A 24,297-nucleotide genomic window follows, 5' to 3' on the forward strand; every position below is an offset into this window, starting at 1 on the left:
GATTGTAAGGGTAAAGGAAAGTTTTGGTTTGGTACTCACAGCAAACAAAGCTATCCTAAGGCTTGGCTGGAGGAAAGTAGTAGAGCACTTTCGCTTGTCTGGATGGAGAAGTTTGTGGGTGCAGAAAGCTCTGTTTTTGCATGACTGGCATGTAGCCTACTGCATAAGTAACACCTGCTACCCTGCTCAGTTTTGCCTCTAAGTCCCACCCCATCACTGGTGTGGTTGCCCCTGCAGGAATATGACCCATGAGCTGAAAAAGGGTTAATCTTAAGGTATTTGCTCCAGAGGGCAAGAGGAGAGATTACAGGAGTACAGGGGGTTAGATTTTGTTTGACCATTAGGAGAAATCTCTTGATAACAAGTGTGATTTGATCCTGACACCAATTAACCGAGAGGGGTAGTGATGGACTTTTTCTCCATGGAGAGGGTGGGCAGTCATTTATTAAGAACATAGGAAGACCTTTGCTGGATCAGGCCAGTCATCCTGCTCTCATTGTGGCCAAACATATGTCTGCAGGTGACCTACAACCAGGACTCTCCCTTTCTGCATCTTCCAGAAACGGGTATTCAGAGTTACTTCTGCCTCTGACTTGGAGGGCACTAGAAGTGATTGATAGCTCTCTCCTCCATGAATTTGTCTAATTCTCTTTTGAAGCCGTCCAAGTTGGTGGCCATCACTGGGGGATTTTCTGGGGGGAGGGAGGAATTCCATAGTTTAACTATGTGCTGTGTAAATGAGTACATTTTATAAACTTCAGTCATGCCACCGAACTTAGCGACCTTTTCTCTTAAGCTAAAAAGTCCCAAATGATGCAACCTTTCACGTAGGGGAGTCGCTCCACCCCCTTCATTGTTTTGCTTGCCCTTTGCTGAGTGTTATTGGGGAGGCTCTGCCTCTGGATTCCTGGGATGTGGGTGGCGCTGTGGGTTAAACCACAGAGCCTAGGACTTGCCGATCAGAAGGTCGGTGGTTCAAATCCCTGCGATGGGGTGAGCTCCCGTTGCTCGGTCCCAGCTCCTGCCACCCTAGCAGTTCGAAAGCACCTCAAAGTGCAAGTAGATAAATAGGTACCGCTCTGGCGGGAAGGTAAATGGCATTTCCGTGCGCTGCTCTGGTTCGCCAGAAACGGCTTAGTCATGCTGGCCACATGACTTGGAAGCTGTACGCCGGCTCCCTCAGCCAATAAAGCAAGATGAGCGCCGTAACCCCAGAGTCGTCCGTGACTGGACCTAATAGTCAGGGCTCCCTTTACCTTTACCTCTGAATTCATTTCCTTGAGCAAGGGGTTGTGCTGGATGCCCTCCCAAACCTCATGCACTTCCCCGGGTTCATGATTTAGGGTAACATTTCAGATAGATAAATAATTTCACAAGCGGCATTGGCAAATCCTTTCCGTTTTCAAGAAGAGAATTGAGATCTATAGTCTGCCCTTTGGACTGCATTACTTCCACACCAAGGTCCAAATAGTGACAACAACAAGCGCCAGGAAGTATTTTCAAGAAATGTTCGCAGACATCTCTTTAGGTAGAAGGACAGAATTCTTGAGTCTTCAGTTCAACATATTATGAAGTGGGAGACATATTAATAAGCTGAAAACCCACCTTTCCAAAAAACGTAAAGCATTTGGAAACAGTTTCTTTCTCTTTCTCTTTTCCTCTTTCTTTCTTTCTTTCTTTCTTTCTTTCTTTCTTTCTTTCTTTCTTTCTTTCTTTTTTACCTTCTTTCCTTCTTTCCTCCATAATTGTTATTGCCCTCTGCATGATTGCTCTGGCCTCATATTCCATCTCCCCTCAGAGGCATTCACAATTCTGTCGTTATTCTTGTATTAGTGCTGAGCCCATTAAAGCTAATTTGTTCACCCTAATCTCTATTTATTTTTCCCTAGTTGATATTAGATTTGCCTCTCTATTGCGCTCTCCTGATTCTTTCCCTTTTGGTCTTTCTAATGGGTTTCTCTGTTAATGGTACCCAACCTTCCTTCCTTCTTGCTTCCAACCTTTGCAAATCCTCCCATTAACTCCTCGCTGCCCTCCTTCTGCTCAGACCCCTGATAGGTGGCTTTTTGCAGTTTTGCCGCTCAGGCTCGAGAAATTACCTATAGCTCTAAGCAAAGCCCAAAAGCACTTGGACAATTGTGCTTCGTTGAGAAAAAGAGTCTCTTTGGCAGCATCTGTGTGCCACCCCTGCTGGGCTGGGTTCAGGACCCTTGGCAGGCAATGCTTCCTTTGTGCAATGAGGCGGTTACTCCTTTTCTTCAGAGGATCCAGACCACCTTCCTCCTGGCAACGCATCTGTTGTGGAGATGTTGCATTTCCCCAGGACTTAAAATAGGCTGCGCCATAGAAACATGATTTGCCCTTGATAGGTACTGTAACAAGGAAACCTAGTGCAAGTAGATAAATACGTACCGCTCTGGCAGGAAGGTTAATGGCGTTTCCGTGTGCTGCTCTGGTTCGCCGGAAGTGGCTTAGTCAAGCTGGCCACATGACCCAGAGGCTGTACACCAGCTCCCTCGGCCAATCAAGCGAGATGAGCGCCACAACCCCAGAGTTGGTCACAGCTGGACCTAAATGGTCAGGGGTCCCTTTATCTTTACCTTTTTATGAGAAATATTGCATTCCAACATCTGAGGTTTTCAGTTTTTTTGGTTTCCTATATTGCCCCTACTTAGGTCCCCCCATTGGAATGATAATATGTGGGGCAGGGCTTCAGAGAATCTTGAACTCTTGGTATGATGTGAATGCATTGATCAAATATCTGAGTGAGCCTTGCAGTCCATAGCAGAGGCTTAACTCCAGTACGATAGTTAACAACATGCTGAGACAGGGATGGAAAGCAGCTCCACCCCCCCCCAAAAAAAACATACACAAATGCACAGGTATATCCCCAGAGAAGAAGGAAGTGGGAAGAGATTTTAGTTTGCTACTTAGATTCAAGTGAGAAGGTGTCTAAGGTACACTGCCTGTACAGGGTCTTTTAAAAATTCACTCTTTTCACTATAGTATTGTGAAATTAGGAGTTTGTTCCAACAGAAATGGAGGCAAAATGCAGCCATAAAGAAACAGAAGGGAAATACTGGGCATGTTCAGGGGATAGCTGAGTTTTGGAGAAGTACAGAAAAACTTTTTCAAAAATTAAGGAGGTGCCTTCCCCCCGCCCCTGCAGCCCAGTGCTCAGTAACCACCACTGCGCCTCATGGGCTTGCCGATCAGAAGGTCGGCAGTTCAAATCCCTGCGACCAGGTGAGCTCCCATCGCTTGGTCCCTGCTCCTGCCAACCTAGCAGTTCGAAAGCACCTCAAAGTGCAAGTAGATAAATAGGTACCACTCTGGCGGGAAGGTAAATGGCGTTTCCGTGTGCTGCTCTGGTTCGCCAGAAGCGGCATAGTCATGCTGGCCCCATGACCTAGAAGCTGTACGCCGGCTCCCTTGGCCAATAAAACGACATGAGCGCTGCGACCCCAGAGTCGGCCATGACTGGACCTAATGGTCAGGGGTCCCTTTACCTAGTTAGAAAATAAATCATGGAAACTGGGGAGGGGAATGACCTGCAGGAAGAGCCGGCACACTGAATGCAGCCACTCTGGCAAGGAGGGCATTTTGTATATCTAGTTTCAATCTTGTTGCTTGTCCATGTTCTCTTTTAGAATAGAGCAGTTGGGAGTGTGACTGGACAGAAATAAGTTCAGCTACCAGGAAGTGAGGGAGAGGGAAGGAGGAAGGGAGGGAGAGCTGGACTCTATTTCTTCCTGCTTACCATACGCCAGGAAAATTCCTGACAAGTCCTGATTTTCAGGTGTAAAAATAGCATGGGGTGGGGGAAAAGTCTGCTGAATTAGCAAAATGTAAGGGAAAACCTGGATGTATGTCAACACGACGGAAAAAGCAGTGGAAACAGCTGCAAAAAAAATCATTATTTTGGGAACAGGTTTCCCCAGAAAAGCTCAACAATTTTGGCAGTTTCCTAAAAAAAAGAAAGAACCAATTTTGAAATATGGCAGCCCTATGTACGGAAGTGAGAGCTGGACCATAAAGAAGGCTGATCACCAAAGAATTGATGCTTTTGAATTATGGTGCTGGAGGAGACTCTTGAGAGTCCCATGGACTGCAAGAAGATCAAACCTCTCCATTCTGAAGGAAATCAGCCCTGAGCGCTCACTGGAAGGACAGATCCTGAAGCTGAGGCTCCAATACTTTGGCCACCTCATGAGAAGAGAAGACTCCCTGGAAAAGACCCTGATGTTGAGAAAGATGGAGGGCACAAGGAGAAGGGGATGACAGAGGACGAGATGGTTGGACAGTGTTCTCGAAGCTACCAGCATGAGTTTGACCAAACTGCGGGAGGCAGTGGAAAACAGGAGCGCCTGGCGTGCTCTGGTCCATGTGGTCACGAAGAGTCGGACACGACTAAATGACTAAACAACAACAACATGCTTGTGCATTCTATGTCTGGTGGGACGGGGGCAGGATCACAGGCTTCCGTGCTCTCTGTGTGATTCTTGGAACTGGCCTTGTAGGCAGGTCATGTCCTCCTGCCAGAGTCCGCTGCATTTGCCTGGAATCTAAGTTGTACTTCTGATGCGTCAGTTTTAACTCTTGGCCGCGTTCCCTGGGAGCGGGGAAGGGAACTGAGTGGCCAGAGGTCAAGAATGTTAAATGTCTTGACTAGGACTAGGTGTACCTGAAAAACACAAGCCTGGTGATGCCGTTGCTCATTCTTATTCAAGGGAAACAAAAATGGTCGGGAGAACAACCTATTGGACTGGGTGTGATGGCCTGGGATTTGGACTCGGATGCTGAACCTGAGGGATCCCAGCCTGCACAGGATTCCCCGCCTCCATAACCAGCTGAGCCGGGGCAGGGGCATGAGCCTGAAGGGTCCTCACCTGTGCTGGGTCCTCAGGTGCAGGCACCAGCTGAGTCTGCTCTGGCTCCTGAGGTGATGGAGGACCCATTGCCTGCAGGTGCTCCACTCTCAGCCCGGCCAGAGGAAGCCGAGGTTGCCTCTGGGTCCGGTGACCCTTCAGCCTCTCCTGGGCTGCAGAGGCTCAGGGCAGAGAGGCAGAGGGAACTAAGTTCCCGCAGGAGGAGTGCTCGCCTCCAGGCCAGGAGAGGCGAGTCACCAGAGGATCGGGGCCGCCATATGCCTCGGGGCAGATAAAAGCCGGCCAGCCCCAGTCCCAAGTTGCGGGAGCAACATTGTTGGTTGCTAGTTCCTGCCTGAACCCTGTCCTGCTTTCCTGCCAGAGCTCCTGACCCGCCTTGGCTCCCTGCTTGCAAGCCTGTTCCTGACTTCACCCGACCCCCTGCCCTGCACCCAGCTTCAGCTACTATGGACTGCCTCCCCGTTGCACCTTTGACCATGGACCGGACTTGGACCTTGTCTCTTGGGTAACCCACGGGACCAGCACACTGTGGCTGGAGGCAGCAATGGCCGAAGAGAGGGTCGGGAGGCAGGCTGGAGCCCCCTGGAGGGGGGGAGGGATATGCCCTGCCCTGCTGGCCTCACAGTCAACTCCGGGAACAGGCTCATTCACCTCCCCCCTCCACTTCTGGGAACATCTGTACAATTTTCTCAAGTCTCCTGGCAGTTCATCCCCAGCAAAGTGACATTCAGAAGTTGAGCCTGTCAATCATCCTTCGATGCTGAGAGTCAGACTGCAGGCGAGATGAAAGGTCTGTGAAATATACTCAGAGTCAAGTGTGGATTTCATGCCCTTTATTCAGCTCATAGTAGTGAGGAATGAAAGTTCCCCAAAATATCTGCTTTATATACATTATTTACACAATGGGCCGCACGTGAGTGGCTAATTCCAGGATTCTCCTGTAGGCCAATCAGGTTGCAGATTCACTTCCACCTGGAGCTGGATTGGGTGGCTCCTGCGGACCAATCGTACTGCTGCATTATTCTAGGACCAATCAGACTGCTGCATTCTGACTCCTATTGTTCTAGGACCAATCAGGCTGCTGCATTCTGGACCCTATTGTTCTAGGACCAATCAGACTGCTGCATTTTGGATCCTATTCAACTCAGTACATAACAGTCTGGGACTGGAACCAAACTTACTTGTCAGCCCCAGACCAGACAGACACAAGAATAGGGGTTTCTTAACTATTTGCTCCTGCCTCATGGCCCTAATCCAGCTCCCAGCTGTTATTCTGGTAACAGGTAATTGAACAGGTAATTGAAACTTTGAGGGACAGGCATTTGAACTAGAGCTGTGGCGTTGGGGGGGGGCATGGGGTTAGATTCCCTGCACTATAATAATAATAAATAATAATAAATTTTATTTATACCCCGCCCTCCCCAGCCAAGACCGGGCTCAGGGCGGCTAACACCAAATATAAAAACAATTGATTGAAAAAAAACTTTAAAAACAAGATTAAAATACAGCATTAAAACATTAAAATGCAGCCGCCTTTCAGTGGAAACTCAAATAAAAAACTTTTTTGGGGATGAAAACGTCAAGTCTTCACCAATGTTACAAAAATCCACGGTCCAGTTCAAAATGGATATTCTTCAGGACTCCCCTGAGAAGGAGGCTAGTTCACCAACACAGGAGCCAGATATATGGAGAAACGTGACTCAAAGAAGTAGGAGGCCCAGGGTTCGTTCTGATTGTTTAGAAATACACAATCGCTTTGGAGGTCCTCTCCCCTAGCATGGAAGACGAAGAGCAGACTCCATCTGAGGATCTCTCCCTCATTTCAGTCGATCAGGTATATGAAGACGAGCAGCAAAGTCAGTCCTCAGGGAATGTGCAGGCGACCTTGGAACGGACAGCTCATGGAAGAACCCCGACCAAACCTAAGAGGAGGCGTGTAGTGGTGATAGGGGATTCCCTACTGAGGGGGACAGAAGCAGTGATTTGTGGGCCTGACAAGATGTCTCGGGAAGTGTGCTGTCTCCCCGGGGCTAAGATCCAAGATGTAACTGAACGACTGCAAGGAATCATAAAACCCACTGACAAATACCCCTTCCTCTTGGTTCATGTGGGAACCAATGACACTGCAAGCAATAGCCTCCAGAAGATCAAAAGAGACTACGAGGCTCTCGGCAGGAAGTTGAAGCAACTAAATGCACAAATTGTCATCTCATCTCTCCTCCCAGTTGAACGACGTGGCCCAGGGAGAGAGGGAAAAATAGTGGAAGTGAACAGCTGGCTTCGCAGGTGGTGTAAGCAGGAACGGTTTGGATTCTTAGATCACGGACTGCAGTTTCTTGAAGATGGACTTCTGGCAAGTGATGGGCTGCACCTCACAACGGTTGGGAGAAATGTTTTTGCCAAAAATCTCAGCAACCTCATCAGGAGGGCTTTAAACTGACTAATGTGGGGGAGGGAGACAGTGCTCCTGAAGGTAGGAGCCTATCAATTGATGAAGATGATCATCCAAATGTCATATACCAAATGGAGCAAACAGCACGCAGACCTAGTGGTGGGAGGAAAAAATCCTTAAATAAGGGACACGGGGGAATGATTAATGGACTTCAATGTCTGTACACTAATGCGCAAAGCATGGGAAATAAACAAGATGAGCTTGAGCTCTTGGTACAGCAAACTAAATATGACATAATAGGCATCACTGAAACCTGGTGGGATAAGTCCCACGATTGGAATCTAATAATGGGGGGATACAATCTATTTCAGAGAAACAGACCAGACAAGAAAGGAGGAGGAGTGGCGTTATATGTCAGGGATGTGTATACCTGTGAAGAGATCCAAGATTTAGATCCTCAAAGCCAAAGTGAGAGCATTTGGGTCAAAATTAAGGGAGAGAAGAATAACAGGGACCTCATTGTGGGAGTTTACTATAGATCCCCAAGCCAAACGGAGGACATAGATGATGCCTTCCTGGAACAGATGGCCAAGCACGCAAAAGGAAGGGAGATAGTAGTAATGGGGGACTTCAATTACCCGGATATTTGTTGGATGTCAAACTCAGCCAAGAGCATAAGGTCAAACAGATTCCTCTCTGGCCTTGCAGACAACTTCATTGTCCAGAAAGTGGGAGAAGCAACAAGAGGAACAGCCATTTTAGATCTGGTCCTAACCAATGTTGATGATCTGGTTAGTGGGGTAGAAGTGGAAGGATCATTAGGCGCGAGTGATCATGCTCTTCTGAAGTTTACTATACAGCGGAAAGGAGCAGCCAAGCATACTAGGACTCAATTTCTTGACTTTAAGAAAGCTGACTTCATAAAACTTAGGGAAGTGCTGGGTGAGATCCCATGGACAGTAATACTAAAAGGAAAGGGAGTTCATGATGGCTGGGAGTTTGTTAAGAGGGAGATACTAAAAGCACAACGTCAGGCAATACCAATGAGACGGAAACATGGAAGGTGCCTAAAGAAGCCAGGGTGGCTATCTAAAGAACTTTTAACTGAGTTACGATTAAAAAAGGATGTGTACAAAAAATGGAAAAGGGGGGAAACCACCAAAGAGGAATTCAAACAAATAGCCAGCACGTGTAGACACAAAGTCAGAAAAGCTAAAGCACAGAATGAACTCAGGCTTGCTAGAGAGGTTAAAAGCAACAAAAAAGGCTTCTATGGGTATGTTCGTAGCAAAAGGAAGAACAAAGAAACAGTGGGGTCACTCAGAGGAGAAGATGGTGAAATGCAAACAGGGGACACAGAAAGGGCTGAACTCCTCAATGCCTTCTTTGCCTCAGTCTTCTCTGATAAGGAAAACAATGCCCGACCTGAAGAATTTGGAGCAAATGATTCAACAAAGGAAAAACAGCCCAGAATAACTAAGGAGATAGTACAAGAATACTTGGCCAGTTTAGATGTATTCAAGTCTCCAGGGCCAGATGAACTGCATCCAAGAGTATTAAAAGAACTGGCAGATGTGATCTCAGAACCACTGGCAGTCATCTTTGAGAATTCCTGGAGAACAGGCGAAGTCCCGGCAGACTGGAGGAGGGCAAATGTTGTCCCTATTTTCAAAAAGGGGGAAAGAGAGGACCCAAATAATTACCGCCCAGTCAGTCTGACATCAATACCAGGGAAGATTCTGGAGCAGATCATTAAGCAAACAGTCTGTGCGCACCTAGAAAGGAATGCTGTGATCACCAATAGTCAGCATGGATTTCTGAAAAATAAGTCATGCCAGACTAACCTGATCTCGTTTTTTGACAGAATTACAAGCCTGGTAGATGAAGGGAACGCAGGGGATGTAGCCTACCTTGATTTCAGCAAGGCATTTGACAAGGTGCCCCATGATATTCTTGTAAAGAAACTGGTAAAATGCGGTCTTGACTATGCTACCACTCAGTGGATTTGTAACTGGCTGACTGACCGAACCCAAAGAGTGCTCATCAATGGTTCCTCTTCATCCTGGAGAAGAGTGACTAGTGGGGTGCCACAGGGTTCTGTCTTGGGCCCGGTCTTATTCAACATCTTTATCAATGACTTGGATGATGGACTCAAGGGCATCCTGATCAAATTTGCAGATGACACCAAACTGGGAGGGGTGGCTAACACCCCAGAGGACAGGATCACACTTCAAAACGACCTTGACAGATTAGAGAACTGGGCCAAAACAAACAAGATGAATTTTAACAGGGAGAAATGTAAAGTATTGCACTTGGGCAAAAAAAATGAGAGGCACAAATACAAGATGGGGGACACCTGGCTTGAGAGCAGTACATGTGAAAAGGATCTAGGAGTCTTGGTTGACCACAAACTTGACATGAGCCAACAGTGTGATGCGGCAGCTAAAAAAGCCAATGCAATTCTGGGCTGCATCAATAGGAGTATAGCATCTAGATCAAGGGAAGTAATAGTGCCACTGTATTCTGCTCTGGTCAGACCTCACCTGGAGTACTGTGTCCAGTTCTGGGCACCACAATTCAAGAAGGACACTGACAAACTGGAACGTGTCCAGAGGAGGGCAACCAAAATGGTCAAAGGCCTGGAAACTATGCCTTATGAGGAACGGCTAAGGGAGCTGGGCAAGTTTAGCCTGGAGAAGAGGAGGTTAAGGGGTGATATGATAGCCATGTTCAAATATATAAAAGGATGTCACATAGAGGAGGGAGAAAGGTTGTTTTCTGCTGCTCCAGAGAAGCGGACACGGAGCAATGGATCCAAACTACAAGAAAGAAGATTCCACCTAAACATTAGGAAGAACTTCCTGACAGTAAGAGCTGTTCGACAGTGGAATTTGCTGCCAAGGAGTGTGGTGGAGTCTCCTACTTTGGAGGTCTTTAAGCAGAGGCTTGACAACCATATGTCAGGAGTGCTCTGATGGTGTTTCCTGCTTGGCAGGGGGTTGGACTCGATGGCCCTTGTGGTCTCTTCCAACTCTATGATTCTATGATTCTATGATTCTCTGGAGGAGAGCAAAGAAACGTCTTTCCCCATTGCAGGTAGGAAAAAAGAGTGTATAATGACAGGAAGGAAGAGATAGGGATTCATGTATTTTTAATCTTTTGTTGGAAGCTGCTCAGAGTGGCTGGGGAAACCCAGCCAGATGGGTGGGGTATAAATAAGTAATTATATATATAATATTACCCAGTGCTTTTTCTTCCGGGGGTACTCAAGGATACGCAGTACTGGCACCCAGTGGCGTAGCGTGGGTTGTCAGCACCCGGGGCAAGGCAAGTAATTTGCGCCCCCTAACCCGGGGCAAGGCAAGTAATTTGCGCCCCCTAACCCCTAACCTGCCGCCGCTGCCAGCTTCTTCTTGCTGCTGCCTGGTCTGGTCTGGTGTGGTTCTCTTCCGCGCTCAGCGCTGCGCTGGGCGGCCGCTGCACTGTCCCTCCCCCAGATAGTCCCTCGCTCTCTCTCCGCACCGCACGCCTGGCACCCCCCCCCCCTCCACAGTGGGCGGCGACCCGGCGGCTCGGATCGGATTCGCACAGCCAGCACTGCAGTGAGAGAGAGTGAGTGAGCCAGGTAGGGGCAGAGAGCTGCGAGTGCGAGCGCCCCCCCCCCAGATGTTGCACCCGGTGTGGCTGGCCCCCCCTGCACCCCCCACACTACGCCATTGCTGACACCTCTTTTTTGTTGTTCTTAAAAAGTGTAACACTTCATGGTGAGTATTGGCACCTATTATTATAGGGGGGGAAAGCACTGGCTTAACCCATTGTGTTTTCCCTGTCACCAGGTTTGGGGGTATAATAGTAATTGTTGTTGTGTTGTTGCTGTTGTTATACTTATACTCTGCTTATCTGCGTGGGGTATACCTATTACGACTGATTGCCCCAGTCAGACATCATAGAGTCCCCTCCATACAGGTTCTGAAACTCTGTGGGCCATAGAGCCTGATAGATAGATAGATAGATAGATAGATAGATAGATAGATAGATGATAGACAGATAGTTTATTACGGCCATAGGCCCATATTCAATACAGTACATCATACAGCAACACAGGTACAACAAGATAAAATTAATCAATTAAATTACATCTCAGACCGTAAGTTTCTAAATTCCATTAAAATAAGAACAATATAGCACTTAAAATATCAAATTATCAGTATAAATCAATATTATTTAGGGCCATAGAGCCTGTTTGCAGCTGTCTAGCAATCATGCGATCGCACACACAAACCGCTGCCACACAAAAGGTGGGTGCCTTTGTCCTCTACCTGTAGCCCGTCCCCAAACAATGGCAGCTCTAGGTGGCATCTAACTTTCCTCTTCTTTCCCCCCAAGGCTGGGAAATTTCTCAGGACCCTCTCCACCACCCACAACTATTGGGGTGATGGTGCAACTATTGGGGTGGTGGTGGAGTAAATCACCTCAAGAAGAGAAATAGAAACCCTTTATCCTCCAATTAACAGAGCCCCACACTCCATCTAGACCAGGGGTCAGCAAACTTTTTCAGCAGAGGGCTGTTCCACCATCCCTCAGACCTTTTGGGGAGCCGGACTATATTTTTTGGGGGGAAATGAACAAATTCCTGTGCCCAGCAAATAACCCAGAAATGCATTTGAAATACAGTGGTACCTCGGGTTAAGTACGTAATTTGTTCTGGAGGTCCGTTCTTAACCTGAAACTGTTCTTAACCTGAAGCACCACTTTAGCTAATGGGGCCTCCTGCGGCCGCCACGCCGCCAGAGCACAGTTTCTGTTCTCATCCTGAAACGAAGTTCTTAACCCGAGGTACTATTTCTGGGTTAGCGGAGTATGTAACTTGAAGCGTTTGTAGCCTGAAGGGTATGTAACCTGAGGTACCACTGTAAAAGCGCACATTCTACTCATGTAAAAACTCGCTGATTCCCGGACTGTCTGCGGGTCGGATTTAGAAGGTGATTGGGCTGGATGCGGCCCCCGGGCCTTAGTTTGCCTACCCATGATCTAGAACCTTTCGTTAACAAAAATAACAGCAGTGGCAACAGCACTGAGACCAGCTCTCCCCATCCCTCTTGGGACTGGGTTTGTGTCTTAGCAGGACACGGAGGATTGAACCAGCTGGGCGGGGCCTTTGTGAATGGCCGGCCCCTGCCAGAGGTGGTGAGGCAGCGCATTGTAGACCTGGCACACCAGGGCGTGAGGCCCTGCGACATCTCCCGACAGCTGCGGGTCAGTCACGGTTGTGTCAGCAAAATCCTTGGCAGGTAAGCATGAAGGTGGCCACTCAGGGCTCTGCAGAGCTGGGGTGAGTAATGACCGTGCCGGAAGACGGATTGGTTTCTCGCTCCGAGAATCCATCTGTGGCATCAAGAAGGAGCTCTAGCCAGGGAGGCTGAGAGCATACCTTTCCCGTGGCCGTTTTCAAAGGCCTCATCCCGGGAGCATTCCAGAGGTCAGGGGTGGCCAGCTGGAGGGCTGTGGGCTCTGTGGAACAATTCACCATGCCTGTGATGGCCAAAACAAATTGTGGCAGAAGTTTTTGCTTGATTTCTCCTGCAATTTTATTGTGTTGCTGTTTCACGAGCGTTCCAGGCTTGCCCATTTCCCCTCTCAAGGAAGGAGATCTTTCAGAAAGCTAATTTCACATGCACTCAAAATCTCTGGATACCCTTATCAACCACATTACAGAGCCTGACCATGACTGTTCAGCCCTTAGAGTGGTGTTGTCGACGCAGCAGACACTGATCTTCAAAGCAAGGAACTATGGCTTAACCCTAACCACGATCTTAGGCCGCCTCCAAATGAGCTCCTGTCATTTCTGCTAAACAATAGTTTTGCAAGCTGGGAATGTTAAGTGACTAAGTGCTGTAGTATTGGGACTTTGCAAATATAGGACGCCATTTAATCCTTTTATTGTGTTTTCTTCAAGTGGAAGGGTCCCCTTTTGCCTGAAGAAACACCCTGTGCTTGAGGTGTAAGAAAGAAAAGTGCTGTATACTGCGGGTTTTCCTGGTTGTCTACAGTGCAATTGCTTAACGCAAGTGCTTGGAAGTATTCACCTTCCTACATGGATGTCTGAGCTAGTGAAGTAGGATGGAGCGGCCAGTTATGTGAGGCTGCCTCAGAAAACTGCTCAGAAACTTCGACTGGCTCAAAGAGCTGCAGCCAGACGGGGGCAGGTTATAGGAAACAGATGGTTCCCTTGCTAGAACAACTCCACTGACTATTAACCTGTTTCTGGGCACAATTCAAAATGCTGGTTATGGACCTATGAAGCCCTTCGTGGCTTAGGCCCAAGCTGTCTGAAAGGCCCTATTCTCTCATACAAACCTGCCTGGGCCCTGAGTTTTTTGGGGGAGTCTTCTCAGTCCCACTACTTTTTTGGAGGGCCTTCTTGGTGGCTGCTCCCAGACTCTGGATCTCCCTCCCTGGAGAAGCCAGACTGGCCCCCTCCTTGCTGTCCTTCTGCCAGCAAGTGAACTTTCTTGTTCCAACAGGGTTTTGGAAACCGACTGTTTTTAGGCAAAGTGCTGGGGCTGTGATGTTTTCAACAGTAACAAACTGTACGTTTTAAAAAGTACTGTGTTTGTGTGTTGTTAAAGTTTTATTTTAAAAAACTGCCCCTCCCCCAATGTTTTTAGCTGTCTCTGCTTTAACCGTAAACTTGTTTTGAAAAAGATGGGATGTAAATAAATCTAATAATCCTAATCCTAAAAATAAATAATTAGATGAGAGAAAGCTGCTGTGAGAAAGCAGATTGTTATTTTTTTTACTCCGTGAGGAACCCGTTTTGAAATTTCCACTCTCGGCAGGAGCCCATCTCCATGTTTGCAGCGAGATTTCAGCTGGAGGGGTGAGAAAACTCTAGGCAATGCCAAGAACATTTCTTGTTGTGAGTGTGGTAATCCTATTACTTTGTCTATTGGAGTAGGTACTACGAGACGGGCAGTATACGGCCAGGTGTGATCGGGGGCTCCAAGCCCAAGGTGGCCACCCCCAAGGTGGTGGAGAAGATTGGAGATTATAAGCGGCAGAACCCCACCATGTTTGCTTGGGAAATCCGGGACCGGCTGTTGGCAGAGGGCGTCTGTGACAACGACACTGTTCCCAGTGTCAGCTCCATCAACAGGTGAGAGCACTCACCATATTCCATGGTGGCAACGGTAACCTGGGTTTATGGGGCCATTGGGCGCCTAGCTCACGGTATATATCTGAGCTTCTAACACTGGCCAGGACCAGCTTCTGATCTCAGCAATGCTGCGAGCAGACGCAGGACCTGTGTTCTTCCACAGACACCCTCTCCCAGCTCTTGTCTTCTTTTCTCTCCAGGATCATTCGCACAAAAGTTCAGCAGCCGTTCAACCTCCCGATGGACAACTGCATGGTGCCAAAAACATTGAGCCCTGGCCATAACCTCAGTAAGTGCTCTTTGGATGGCTCCCTCCTGATCTGCACCCACTTGGCTCCACTCTCTGGGTTCAACTGAATATAATAATAATAATAATAATAATAATAATAATAATAATAATAATAATAATAATATATTTATACCCCACCTATCTGGCTGAGTTTCCCCAGCCATTCTGGGCGGCTTCCAATCAAGTGTTAAAAACAAGACAGCATTAAATATTAAAAACTTCCCTAAACAGGGCTGGGTTTTTTTTTGAGATTTTCTTCCCTTATAGCGTTATGCATGGATCGGGAAAATCTTCATGTAGGGCGGGGGATGGGGGGAGTGCAGTTTGCCACCTGGATAAAGAGGAGGTCATGAGGATGCTGGAAAAATGAAAACAGAGACACAAGCAGCTTCAAATATACATTAAACTCCACTGTCGATGAGCCCTAAGTATTGAAAGGTTCTTAATTATTTTTTTGGGTGCGGTAGGGAGGGAGACATGTAATTGTGTGGGGGGTTTTTTTTGCAGAGAATATTTTTTATTAGTTTCTATAATCAAACCCATGTAAATAAGACCTTACATATTTAATACAGTGTTACCCCTGTACAAATGAAAAAAAAGTTTAAACATTTATTTCCCCCCCAATTTTTTAAATTGATTTTCCACATTTATAACAAAAATGACACATAAAAACACAAAACACCTTACGATACTAAAAGAAAAGAAAAGAAAAGAAAGAATAAAAACCCTTTTTACTTCTAGAACCCATTTTATCTTTCATTGTTATCTGACTTCCTCAATTCCCCCCTAACTGAATTTCATTGTAACACCTTTGTAACAGTTTTCCAAAATCATCTTTCTAATACAATTAACACCTTCAATTAACTATCTTCCTCTCATTTCTTTTTGTCTTAAATCAGTATTGCTATACAATGTTCTTATTCTAGTCCTAGGCCCATCAGATACTTTCAAGTATCTTCTAATTATCTTATATTACAATATTCAGCTAAATAATCTTTAAATTTCTTCCAATCTTCTTGGTGTTCCTCTTCTTTCTGATTGTGGATTCTTCCAGTCAGGTCGGCCAGCTCCAAAAAGTCCAACATCTTCATCTGCCTTTCTTCTACAGTTGGTATTTAAAAGTTTAAACATTTCTAGACCAATATGGCTGTTAATTTCTGTACAATGCCAACTCACAGTACAAGTGGATATCTTTCCCCCAAAGCTTGTAATTGTGATTTTTTGTAAATAGCCCTACTGATGTTGTTTGTTAAAGTGATTTCCCAACCTTGCCTCCTGAAGAGTGACAGAAACATTTGATAGCTGGCTTGTTGTTCCATGGCAGCAAAGTGAAGCTGTGTCCTTCGGTCCTAGCTGGAGAGGAGCGTTCCCAAGCTGAGCACCTAGGCCACCCTTGCCCCTTGCCACGGGGGCGAGTTCCCCACTTGGCCAGTCCTCCTAACTGCTCTTCACCTCCACAATCCAGTGTTCCCTGGGAGAGGGGTTGGGGTGTTTTCCTGGGAGGGCCTGCTGACATTTCTCCGCTGACCCCCACCTGCTGTGTCTCCTCCAGTCCCCAGCTCAGCTGTGACTCCTCCTGAGTCGCCCCAGTCAGACTCTCTGGGCTCCTCCACCTACTCCATCAACGGCCTTCTAGGGATCGGTTCCCCCAGCAGCGACCACAAGAGAAAAATCCAGGACAGTAAGTGACGTTGGGCTGGGAGGGTGTGGCAGGGTCCGACTCTGGGCACCTCTGTTGCTAACATGTAGTTTCTCCAGATTGTGAGTGTAGGTTTAGAAGTGCTGTGGTTGAAGAGGGGACTCTTACCACTTGTTTCGTGCCAAAAAGGACGGAAACCGCAAGCTAAGGCTCCAGACTGACTTTTGGTTGGTTCTAAGTTTGCTCCGTAACCAGCAATGGTGTTCTATAGTCTCACATTGTGCCTGCTTAACTTTGGACACCTCACTTGCCCACAATAACTCTGCTGCGTGTTATTGGGGGGGGGGGGAATGTTCCTGTAAGCCAAACAAAGTTTCTTTCTTTTTTTAACATGATCTTTATTGGTTTTTTATAATTACATACTATACAGACACATATTATATTACATTTTTCATTTATTATTGCTCTCATATATATATATGTATGTTATATAGAGAGAAGATGATGTGAAATGGGGAAACCAGTAGAACTGAAATAAACCTCATAATCGGAAAATACAAAGAAATTTATTGGACAATAATATCAAAATGAATTAAAAATGTATATTATGACCAAGGTTGAACAGTATTTGTAAATGAATATAGACAGACAACAAGAATTGTATCTATAGAAAGATTTATTTGTTTACGGACATTTCATGGACAAAAATTGAAGAAGATGAACTATACAGTATACAAAATGGATAAAGACAATGCGAAAAGTTAAAGCCAAACAAAGTTTCATTCAGTCTCTCAGGTGGCTTAGATTTCATTTGGCTAAGGCAATTGTATGAGTGGAATATTGATAAAATAGCAACAAATCCCTCCCTTGCCCTTTGCATGGCTCAAACTCGCCACCTTAAACTCCCCACAGGTGAAAGTAGTTGCTGACTCACGGAACATCATCAAGCGGTGGCTGCAAAGTCAGATTTCTTTGCTACTATCACTGCAAAAAAAGAAGTTTTTAAAAAAGGGATGATTTTATGAAACGAACATTATATGGGTGGGGAAGAGGGAGGGAAAGAATCCCCCCTCCCCAAATTGTCCTGTCCTGATTGGTCCACCGAGTGATGAGGCATGACAGAAATAGTGGGTGTAACTGTCTGAGAATTCTATTCACTAGACAGTGAAGGAACTGCAAGAGGATATGGATGGGGGGGTCAGGTGAGCTGCAAGGGAGTTTGGCAAGGTCTAAGGGGTGTTGGGGGAAGGGTTGGGGAGTGGAACGAAGAGGGGCACAGCCCTGGGGGCATGTGCGCACATGCACACGTGGATCTATATTTGTGTATATAACACGGCGCAGTTGCAAGAGGCCCATTTACCGAAACGATCCTTGCCATCCCTGAGAAACCCACACCTGCCCCTTTGCATCCGGGGGGGGCTGAGCAGGAAGAGAGCGTGGAAGAAAACCACACCCTGAACCCCCCTGCGCGAAAATGCCGTGGGCTTGGGGGAGAGAGAGAGAAAGAGAGAGGCATCCTTTCCCACAGGTGAAATCCCGGCAGGTAGGCTGGGCAGAGGCTTGTCCAAGTCGGGCTGATTGCGGCTTCCCTCAGCAGGTGACCAGGAGAGCTGCCAGCTCAGCACAGACTCTCAAGGCAGCAGCACCTCCCACAAGCACCTGCGCAGCGAGGCGTACGGGCAGCACCTGCTGGAGTGCCCTTTCGAGAGACAGCACTTCCCAGAGGCTTACGCTTCCCCCAGCCATGCCAAGGGAGAACAGGTGAGTGCTGGAGCCAAAGGCCGCCATGACAGCCTTGAGGTGGGGGTGGAGGGGGGGCTGGAACACAGTGGTAGACCTATGTTTTAGATAGATGTGTGTAATGTTCAGGAAGGCAGGAGAGGATATATTGTTTAATTATAACTTTCCCAACTTGTGTTAACAAGTTCTATGATTTAGCAGAGTAACACCCTCCTTTTAAACTTACACAGCGGATAGGTTTGCCAGGCTTGCATAAGTCTCTAAAATAAGTTTCCTGGTAATTCCCCTTTTATTCCCTCCTAGAAAGCATAGAAACAACACAGCCTTGTATAAAAGAGTTTACTCACACTTTCTGTTCACAAATGGATCCCAGAAGGCAGACTTAAGTTACAAAATATATACACATGGACTCTATCCCATAAGGAGATACAGTGGTACCTCGGGTTACAGACACTTCAGGTTACAGACTCCACTAACCCAGAAATAGTACCTCAGGTTAAGAACTTTACTTCAGGATGAGAACAGAAATTGCATGGCGGTGGCGCAGCGGCAGTGGGAGGCCCCATTAGCTAAAGTGGTACTTCAGGTTAAGAACAGTTTCAGGTTAAGAACAGACCTCCAGAACGAATTAAGTTCTTAACCCGAGGTACCACTGTAGTTCCTTTGTCCTCTCTTGGCTGAAGAGAGCATCTCTGGCTAAGGAGATGTGGCTTCTTCAAGGAATGGAGTCAGAGAGAGAGATGGCTGCCTGCCCTGTGCTATTTTGTTACCTGCACAGGTAAGGTCACGCCCACCTCTGGTCACATGTAGAGGAAGCTTGTCCCAGCACAGGAGGAAACAGGAAGTTTATCTACTGGCTGGACAAACATCCCTCTTCATGTCTAAACATGTCCACTCTAGGAATATTGTATTTGACTGCTCTGTGTTTCACACCCCACATAATGTTGATGCACCAGTGGTCCAACTCATAATAAGGTGGCTCCCTAACCAGCAGACAGGGGGCGGGGGGGGGGACATGGATGGAGGTGGGGGAGAAGCTACAAGGCTGAGTTAGAGGTATGATGAATGTATTCATAGAGCCATAGAGTTAGAAGGGACTCCACAGTCCAATCCCTTCCAGCAATGCAGGAATCTCAACTACGCAGGAATCCCATCATATTGTGAAGGGATTCAGGGCTCATTGACACTGAAGGTACCTAAGGAATAAGTAGGGAGTCCAGTGTGGGGAGAAAACCAGGGCGCCGAGGAGGACTGTGCTCAGATCCCTACAAGGCCCTGATCTCCTGCTGCCCCCACCCCTTTCTCAGGCAGGTATCTATGCCGTGCCCCTGCTCAACACATCCATGGATGACGGGAAATCTATGCTCACGCCTTCCAACCCATTGCTGAGTCGTAACCTGGCGGCCCACCAGACATACTCTGCTGTGACAGGTAAGGGCTGCCCATTCAGGGACGTCTAGGCACCCAACACGAGCACGCCAGGCCCCAAACCAGCTCCGAAGGAGAAGCGGTATATTTGCATATTTGCTGCAAGTTGGTCACACAAGGGCCTGCAGGTTGTGGAGAGGTCTTTGTCAAAGACCCAAATGTCAGGAAGAGAGCAATGGGCTTTCCCCAAGCGGTCAGGGGGTCATTTGGAGAGGTGAAATGTGGGTGGCACATCAGGTAGGTAAAGGTAAAGGGACCGCAGACCATTAGGTCCAGTTGTGGCCGACTCTGGGGTCGCGGCGCTCATCTCGCTTTACTGGCCGAGGGAGCTGGCGTACACCTTCCGGGTCATGTGGCCAGCATGACTAAGCTGCTTCTGGCATACCAGAGCAGCACATGGAAACGCCGTTTACCTTCCCGCCAGAGAGGTACCTATTTATCTACTTGCACTTTGACGTGCTTTCGAACTGCTAGGTGGGCAGGAGCAGGGACCGAGCAACGGGAGCTCACCCCGTCGCGGGGATTCAAACCGCCAACCTTCTGATCAGCAAGTCCTAGGCTCTGTGGTTTAACCCGCAGCACCCGTGGGTATTGGCTGGTGCTTCGGGAGGCAAACAAAGACACACCAAGGTTCAATGCAGTTTGTAGATCCCTGAGCACCTCAGCTGCTAAGGGTGTTTCCTGGCATGTCTGTTAATTCTGGTTTTCTCTGTCCCTGTCTCCCCCCCCCCCTTAGGGCGTGAAGTGGTTGGTTCCACCCTTCCAGGCTACCCTCCCCACATTCCAACAGGTGGGCAGGGAAGCTATAGCTCTTCTGCAATTGCTGGCATGGTGGCAGGTAAGGAGCTCCCTGGGAAAAGCTTCAGGGGAGGAGGCGGCGGAAGGGATGGGACTCAGGGCAGTGAGGATGCCCATGGCTGTCTGTGCCCCTTCCACGCACTTTGCCCGCAATTCCCGGCTTTTTCTACCTCCCCAGATTGCAGGGAAAGCCATAGAAACATGTAGTGGGTCTCCTAGCCTTGTCCTGCCCCCTTCTTTACCCATTCAACACAACCCTGTCACTTAAAAATGGATATGGCATTTTTAGAGAATAGAGAAAATGCCTCCTTCCGGGGTCTTTCTATCCCCACTGAGACGCATCATACAGTCCCCAAACACCTGGAGTTATGCAGCACAGCATCTCTCCTTCCAGAGCAGCCAGGAAGCGCCCCCCCCCTGCAACCCGCAAGCCTGAAGCCACCCAGCCCCATCTGCCCCCTTAAAGGGTCAGCTTCTGTTGGTGCTCCTTCCCCCAGTTGGCATTAAGCCTCCTCTGCCCACTGGGACCATCTGTTCCGCTGCCCCACCTCCCTCCCTCCCTCGTTTCTTTGGGTTATTTCAAACTCAGTTTCCTACTCTGCTTCCATTATAAGAAACATGTTGCAAAACACAGTGTTAGACTCACTCCAATAAAAGTCTTGAGAATGCACAGAAGCATTAAAAACCAGAAGACTTAAAAACAGCAATCACTCATAAAACACTTTCCAGAATGAAAATGTATTCGAACGCTGTCTGAAATCAAGAAGCAGGGGAGCTGGGCTTCCCGAAATTGAGAAAATTCCGCCGCAGCTGTGGTGCCACCACCAAGATGGCCTTGTACGTGGCAGCCCCTTTGCAAAAGGCCTCTGAGGCCAACTTGATGCAGACCCTGCAAGTGTCCCTATTTTCCAGGGACGTCCCTGATTTAGAGAAGCCATCCTGGTTTCTGATTTGATCATGGAATGTCCCACTTTTCTTTAGGATGTCCCTGTTTTCGTTGGGGAAATGTTGGAGGGTATGGATTTATTCAACCCCATAGCCATCTGAAGGCAATCCTGTACAGTGTTACCTCAGGTTACATACGCTTCAGGTCACAGACTCTGCTAACCCAGAAATAGTACCTCGGGTTAAGAACTTTGCTTCAGGATGAGAACAGAAATCGTGCTCTGGCGGCGCAGCGGCAGCAGGAGGCTGCATTAGCTAAAGTGGTGCTTCAGGTTAAGAACAGTTTCAGGTTAAGAACGGATCTCCACAACAAATTAAGTTCTTAACCTGAGGTACCACTGTATAGGGAAGGTTTTTTAGTTGTTGTTGTTTTAATGTTTAATGTTTTATATATGTTGGAAGCTGCCCAGAGTGGATGGGGCAACCCAGTAAGATGTGTGGGATATAAACAGTAAAATTATCCTTATGGAATGGGACGTCGTCCCTATTTTCATTGGAGAAATGTTGGAGGGCATGCTTGACGGCTGGAGCAAGTTCAATGGGGCAAACGTTTTCCTCCACGAAACCTGATCCTAGCCATTAACGTGTTTTAAAAATGAGCTCAGAAACGATTTGGCCCCTCCTCCAACTGGCAAGTCGGATAGGTGTAAGAGGATCTGACTTCCTGTGGCCATTTTGCAGCCTCTAAGGCAGGGGTCAGCAAAATTTTTCAGCAGGGGGTTGGTCCACTGTCCCTCAGACCATGTGGGGGGCCGGACTATATTTTTTTTGAAGGGGGGAAAAATGAACAGATTCCTATGCCCCACAAACAACCCAGAGATGCATTTTCAATAAAAGCACACATTCTACTCATGTAAAAACACCAGGCAGGTCCCACAAATAACCCAGAGATGCATTTGAAATAAAAGGACACATTCTACTCATGTAAAAACACACTGATTCCTGGACCATCTGCGGGCTGGATTGAGAAGGCAATTGGGCCAGATCCGGCCCCCGGGCCTTAGTTTGCCTACCCATGCTCTAAGGGCAAATCCTGTGCACGTTGACTCTGAAGTAAGCGCAGCTCTGTTCAGGGGTGCTTGCTCCCTAGTAAGCATGTTTTGCTTGCCAGCCTAAGCGGCGCCTGAACTTTGCAAGCCTCGAATTCTGCTGTCAGGAGGAAGGCCTTGCCCGCTGAGGCGGGAGAAGCTGGCAAGCTGGTGCCGCCGTTCCCTTTGGCTTGGCGGACGTGCTGAGCTGGTGTGTCCCTGGGTTACCTTGGAGATGTGGTTAATGCAGCGTTGAGAATACAGAATCTTCTCCCTTGCGCGCTCCCTCCCCTCAAGCGTGAAATGAGATTGGTCAGGAGAAGAAAGGAGAGATTGGGGGCTGTTTTTACACCGCTTGTAATGAGAGCACTCAATCAAATGCCCCTTGAAATCTTGTTCCCCTCCCTCGCAGTCAGGCTCCAGCCCCACCCCCCTCACCAACACCAGCATCCAAATGGTTTGAAAACCTACTGTAACTGACATCCCCCTGCAAACACACACACACCTGAAGACAACCTAAAGACAAATACAAAGACACCTCTATCCGCTAAACCAGGGGTAGGCAACCTAAGGCCCGGGGGCCGGATGCGGCCCAATCACCTTCTCAATCTGGCCCGCGGACGGTCCGGGAATCAGCGTGTTTTTAACATGAGGAGAATGTGTCCTTTTATTTAAAATGCATCTCTGGGTTATTTGTGGGGCCTGCCTGGTGTTTTTACATGAGTAGAATGTGTCCTTTTATTTAAAATGCATCTCTGGGTTCTTTGTGGGGCATAGGAATTCGTTCATTACCCCCCCTTCAAAAAAAATGTAACCTCCCCCCCCCAAAGGTCTGATGGACAGTGGACAGGCCCCCTGCTGAAAAAGTTTGCTGACTCCTGCCTTAGAGGCTGCAAAATGGCCACAGGAAGTCAGATCCTCTTACACCTATCCGACTTGCCAGTTGGAGGAGGGACCAAATCGTTTCTGAGCTCATTTTTAAAACACGTTAATGGCTAGGATCAGGTTTCGTGGAGGAAAACTTTTGCCCCATTGAACTTGCTCCAGCCGTCAAGCATGCCCTCCAACATTTCTCCAATGAAAATAGGGACGACGTCCCATTCCATAAGGATAATTTTACTGTTTATATGCCACACATCTTACTGGGTTGCCCCAGCCACTCTGGGCAGCTTCCAACATATATAAAACATTAAACATTTTTTTAAAAAACATCTTCCCTATACAGTAGTACCTCAGGTTAAGAATTTGATTCGTTCTGGAGATCTATTCTTAACCTGAAACTGTTCTTAACCTGAAGCACCACTTTAGCTAATGGGGCCTCATCCTGAAGCAAAGTTCTTAACCTGAGGTTTAGCAAAGTCTGTAACCTGAAGCGTCTGTAACCTGAAGCGTATGTAACCCGAGGTACCACTGTATTATTTTTTCAAAATATAGTCCGGCCCCCCACAAGGTCTGAGGGTCAGTGGACCGGCCCCCTGCTGAAAAAGTTTGCTGACCCCTCGGCTGAACCCTACATGGGATTTGAGGTTAAGCAGACAACCCTACCTTTCAGGGTCATTGTTAAGGACCACCAAGACTAGTGTACGTGACATATTTGGAGTACTTGGAGGAAGTACTAGAAAAAGAATTATGCGTGGAATTAAACATTGCGCTGATACAATCAATCTGTGCAGACGTTTCCGCCTGCCAGATGGAACAATTTCCCCCCCCATCCCCCCCCACTCTTCTGGGACTCAAGAGAAGATTTGAGGGAGGTGTGTGGGGAGAAGAAGGGGGAAGCCCCATTGTGGAAACGGGAGTCCTGTTGCTGGCTTCTGTAGTACACTGGGTTAAGGCCACATCACACTTCAGAGTGGTGAAAAAGCAGGCCCTCCATCTGTCCCTATTTTCCAGAGACATCCCCGATTTAGAAAAGCCATCCCAGTTTCTGATTTGATCCCAGAATATCCCGCTTTTCCTTAGGACATCCCTATTTTCATCTGAGAAATGTTGG

The 24,297-nt window shown here is 47.7% G+C and overlaps 1 protein-coding gene and 2 long non-coding RNA genes across 9 annotated transcripts in view; 1 reads left to right on the plus strand and 2 right to left on the minus strand.

Moving 5' to 3' along the window:
• Positions 1–24,297, minus strand: part of LOC308592091 — a 302,880-nt gene that overhangs the window by 118,220 nt on the left and 160,363 nt on the right. The gene's annotated exons all lie outside the window — the stretch shown is intronic.
• The window catches only part of PAX8 (paired box 8), a 37,485-nt gene that overhangs the window by 9,229 nt on the left and 3,959 nt on the right, over positions 1–24,297 (plus strand). For 4 of the 7 annotated variants that reach the window (XM_081203146.1, XM_081203147.1, XM_081203142.1 and 1 more), the window contains exons 3-9: positions 12,407–12,572; positions 14,237–14,437; positions 14,638–14,726; positions 16,279–16,407; positions 17,960–18,126; positions 19,413–19,536; positions 20,270–20,371. In XM_081203146.1, coding sequence (XP_081059272.1) covers positions 12,407–12,572; positions 14,237–14,437; positions 14,638–14,726; positions 16,279–16,407; positions 17,960–18,126; positions 19,413–19,536; positions 20,270–20,371 — 978 coding nt within the window. The remainder of the gene's footprint in view (positions 1–12,406; positions 12,573–14,236; positions 14,438–14,637; positions 14,727–16,278; positions 16,408–17,959; positions 18,127–19,412; positions 19,537–20,269; positions 20,372–24,297) is intronic. The other 3 variants (XM_081203144.1, XM_081203143.1, XM_081203145.1) reach the window with 3 other exon arrangements.
• LOC308592075 overlaps positions 1,702–24,297 on the minus strand; it is an 85,290-nt gene continuing 62,694 nt past the window's right edge. The window contains exon 3 of the long non-coding RNA XR_014010349.1: positions 1,702–1,721. This is a non-coding gene — a long non-coding RNA (uncharacterized lncRNA). The remainder of the gene's footprint in view (positions 1,722–24,297) is intronic.

The sequence above is a fragment of the Podarcis bocagei genome (genome assembly GCF_964188305.1).
Source record: "Podarcis bocagei genome assembly, chromosome: 7".
Classification (NCBI taxonomy): Eukaryota; Metazoa; Chordata; class Lepidosauria; order Squamata; family Lacertidae; genus Podarcis; species Podarcis bocagei.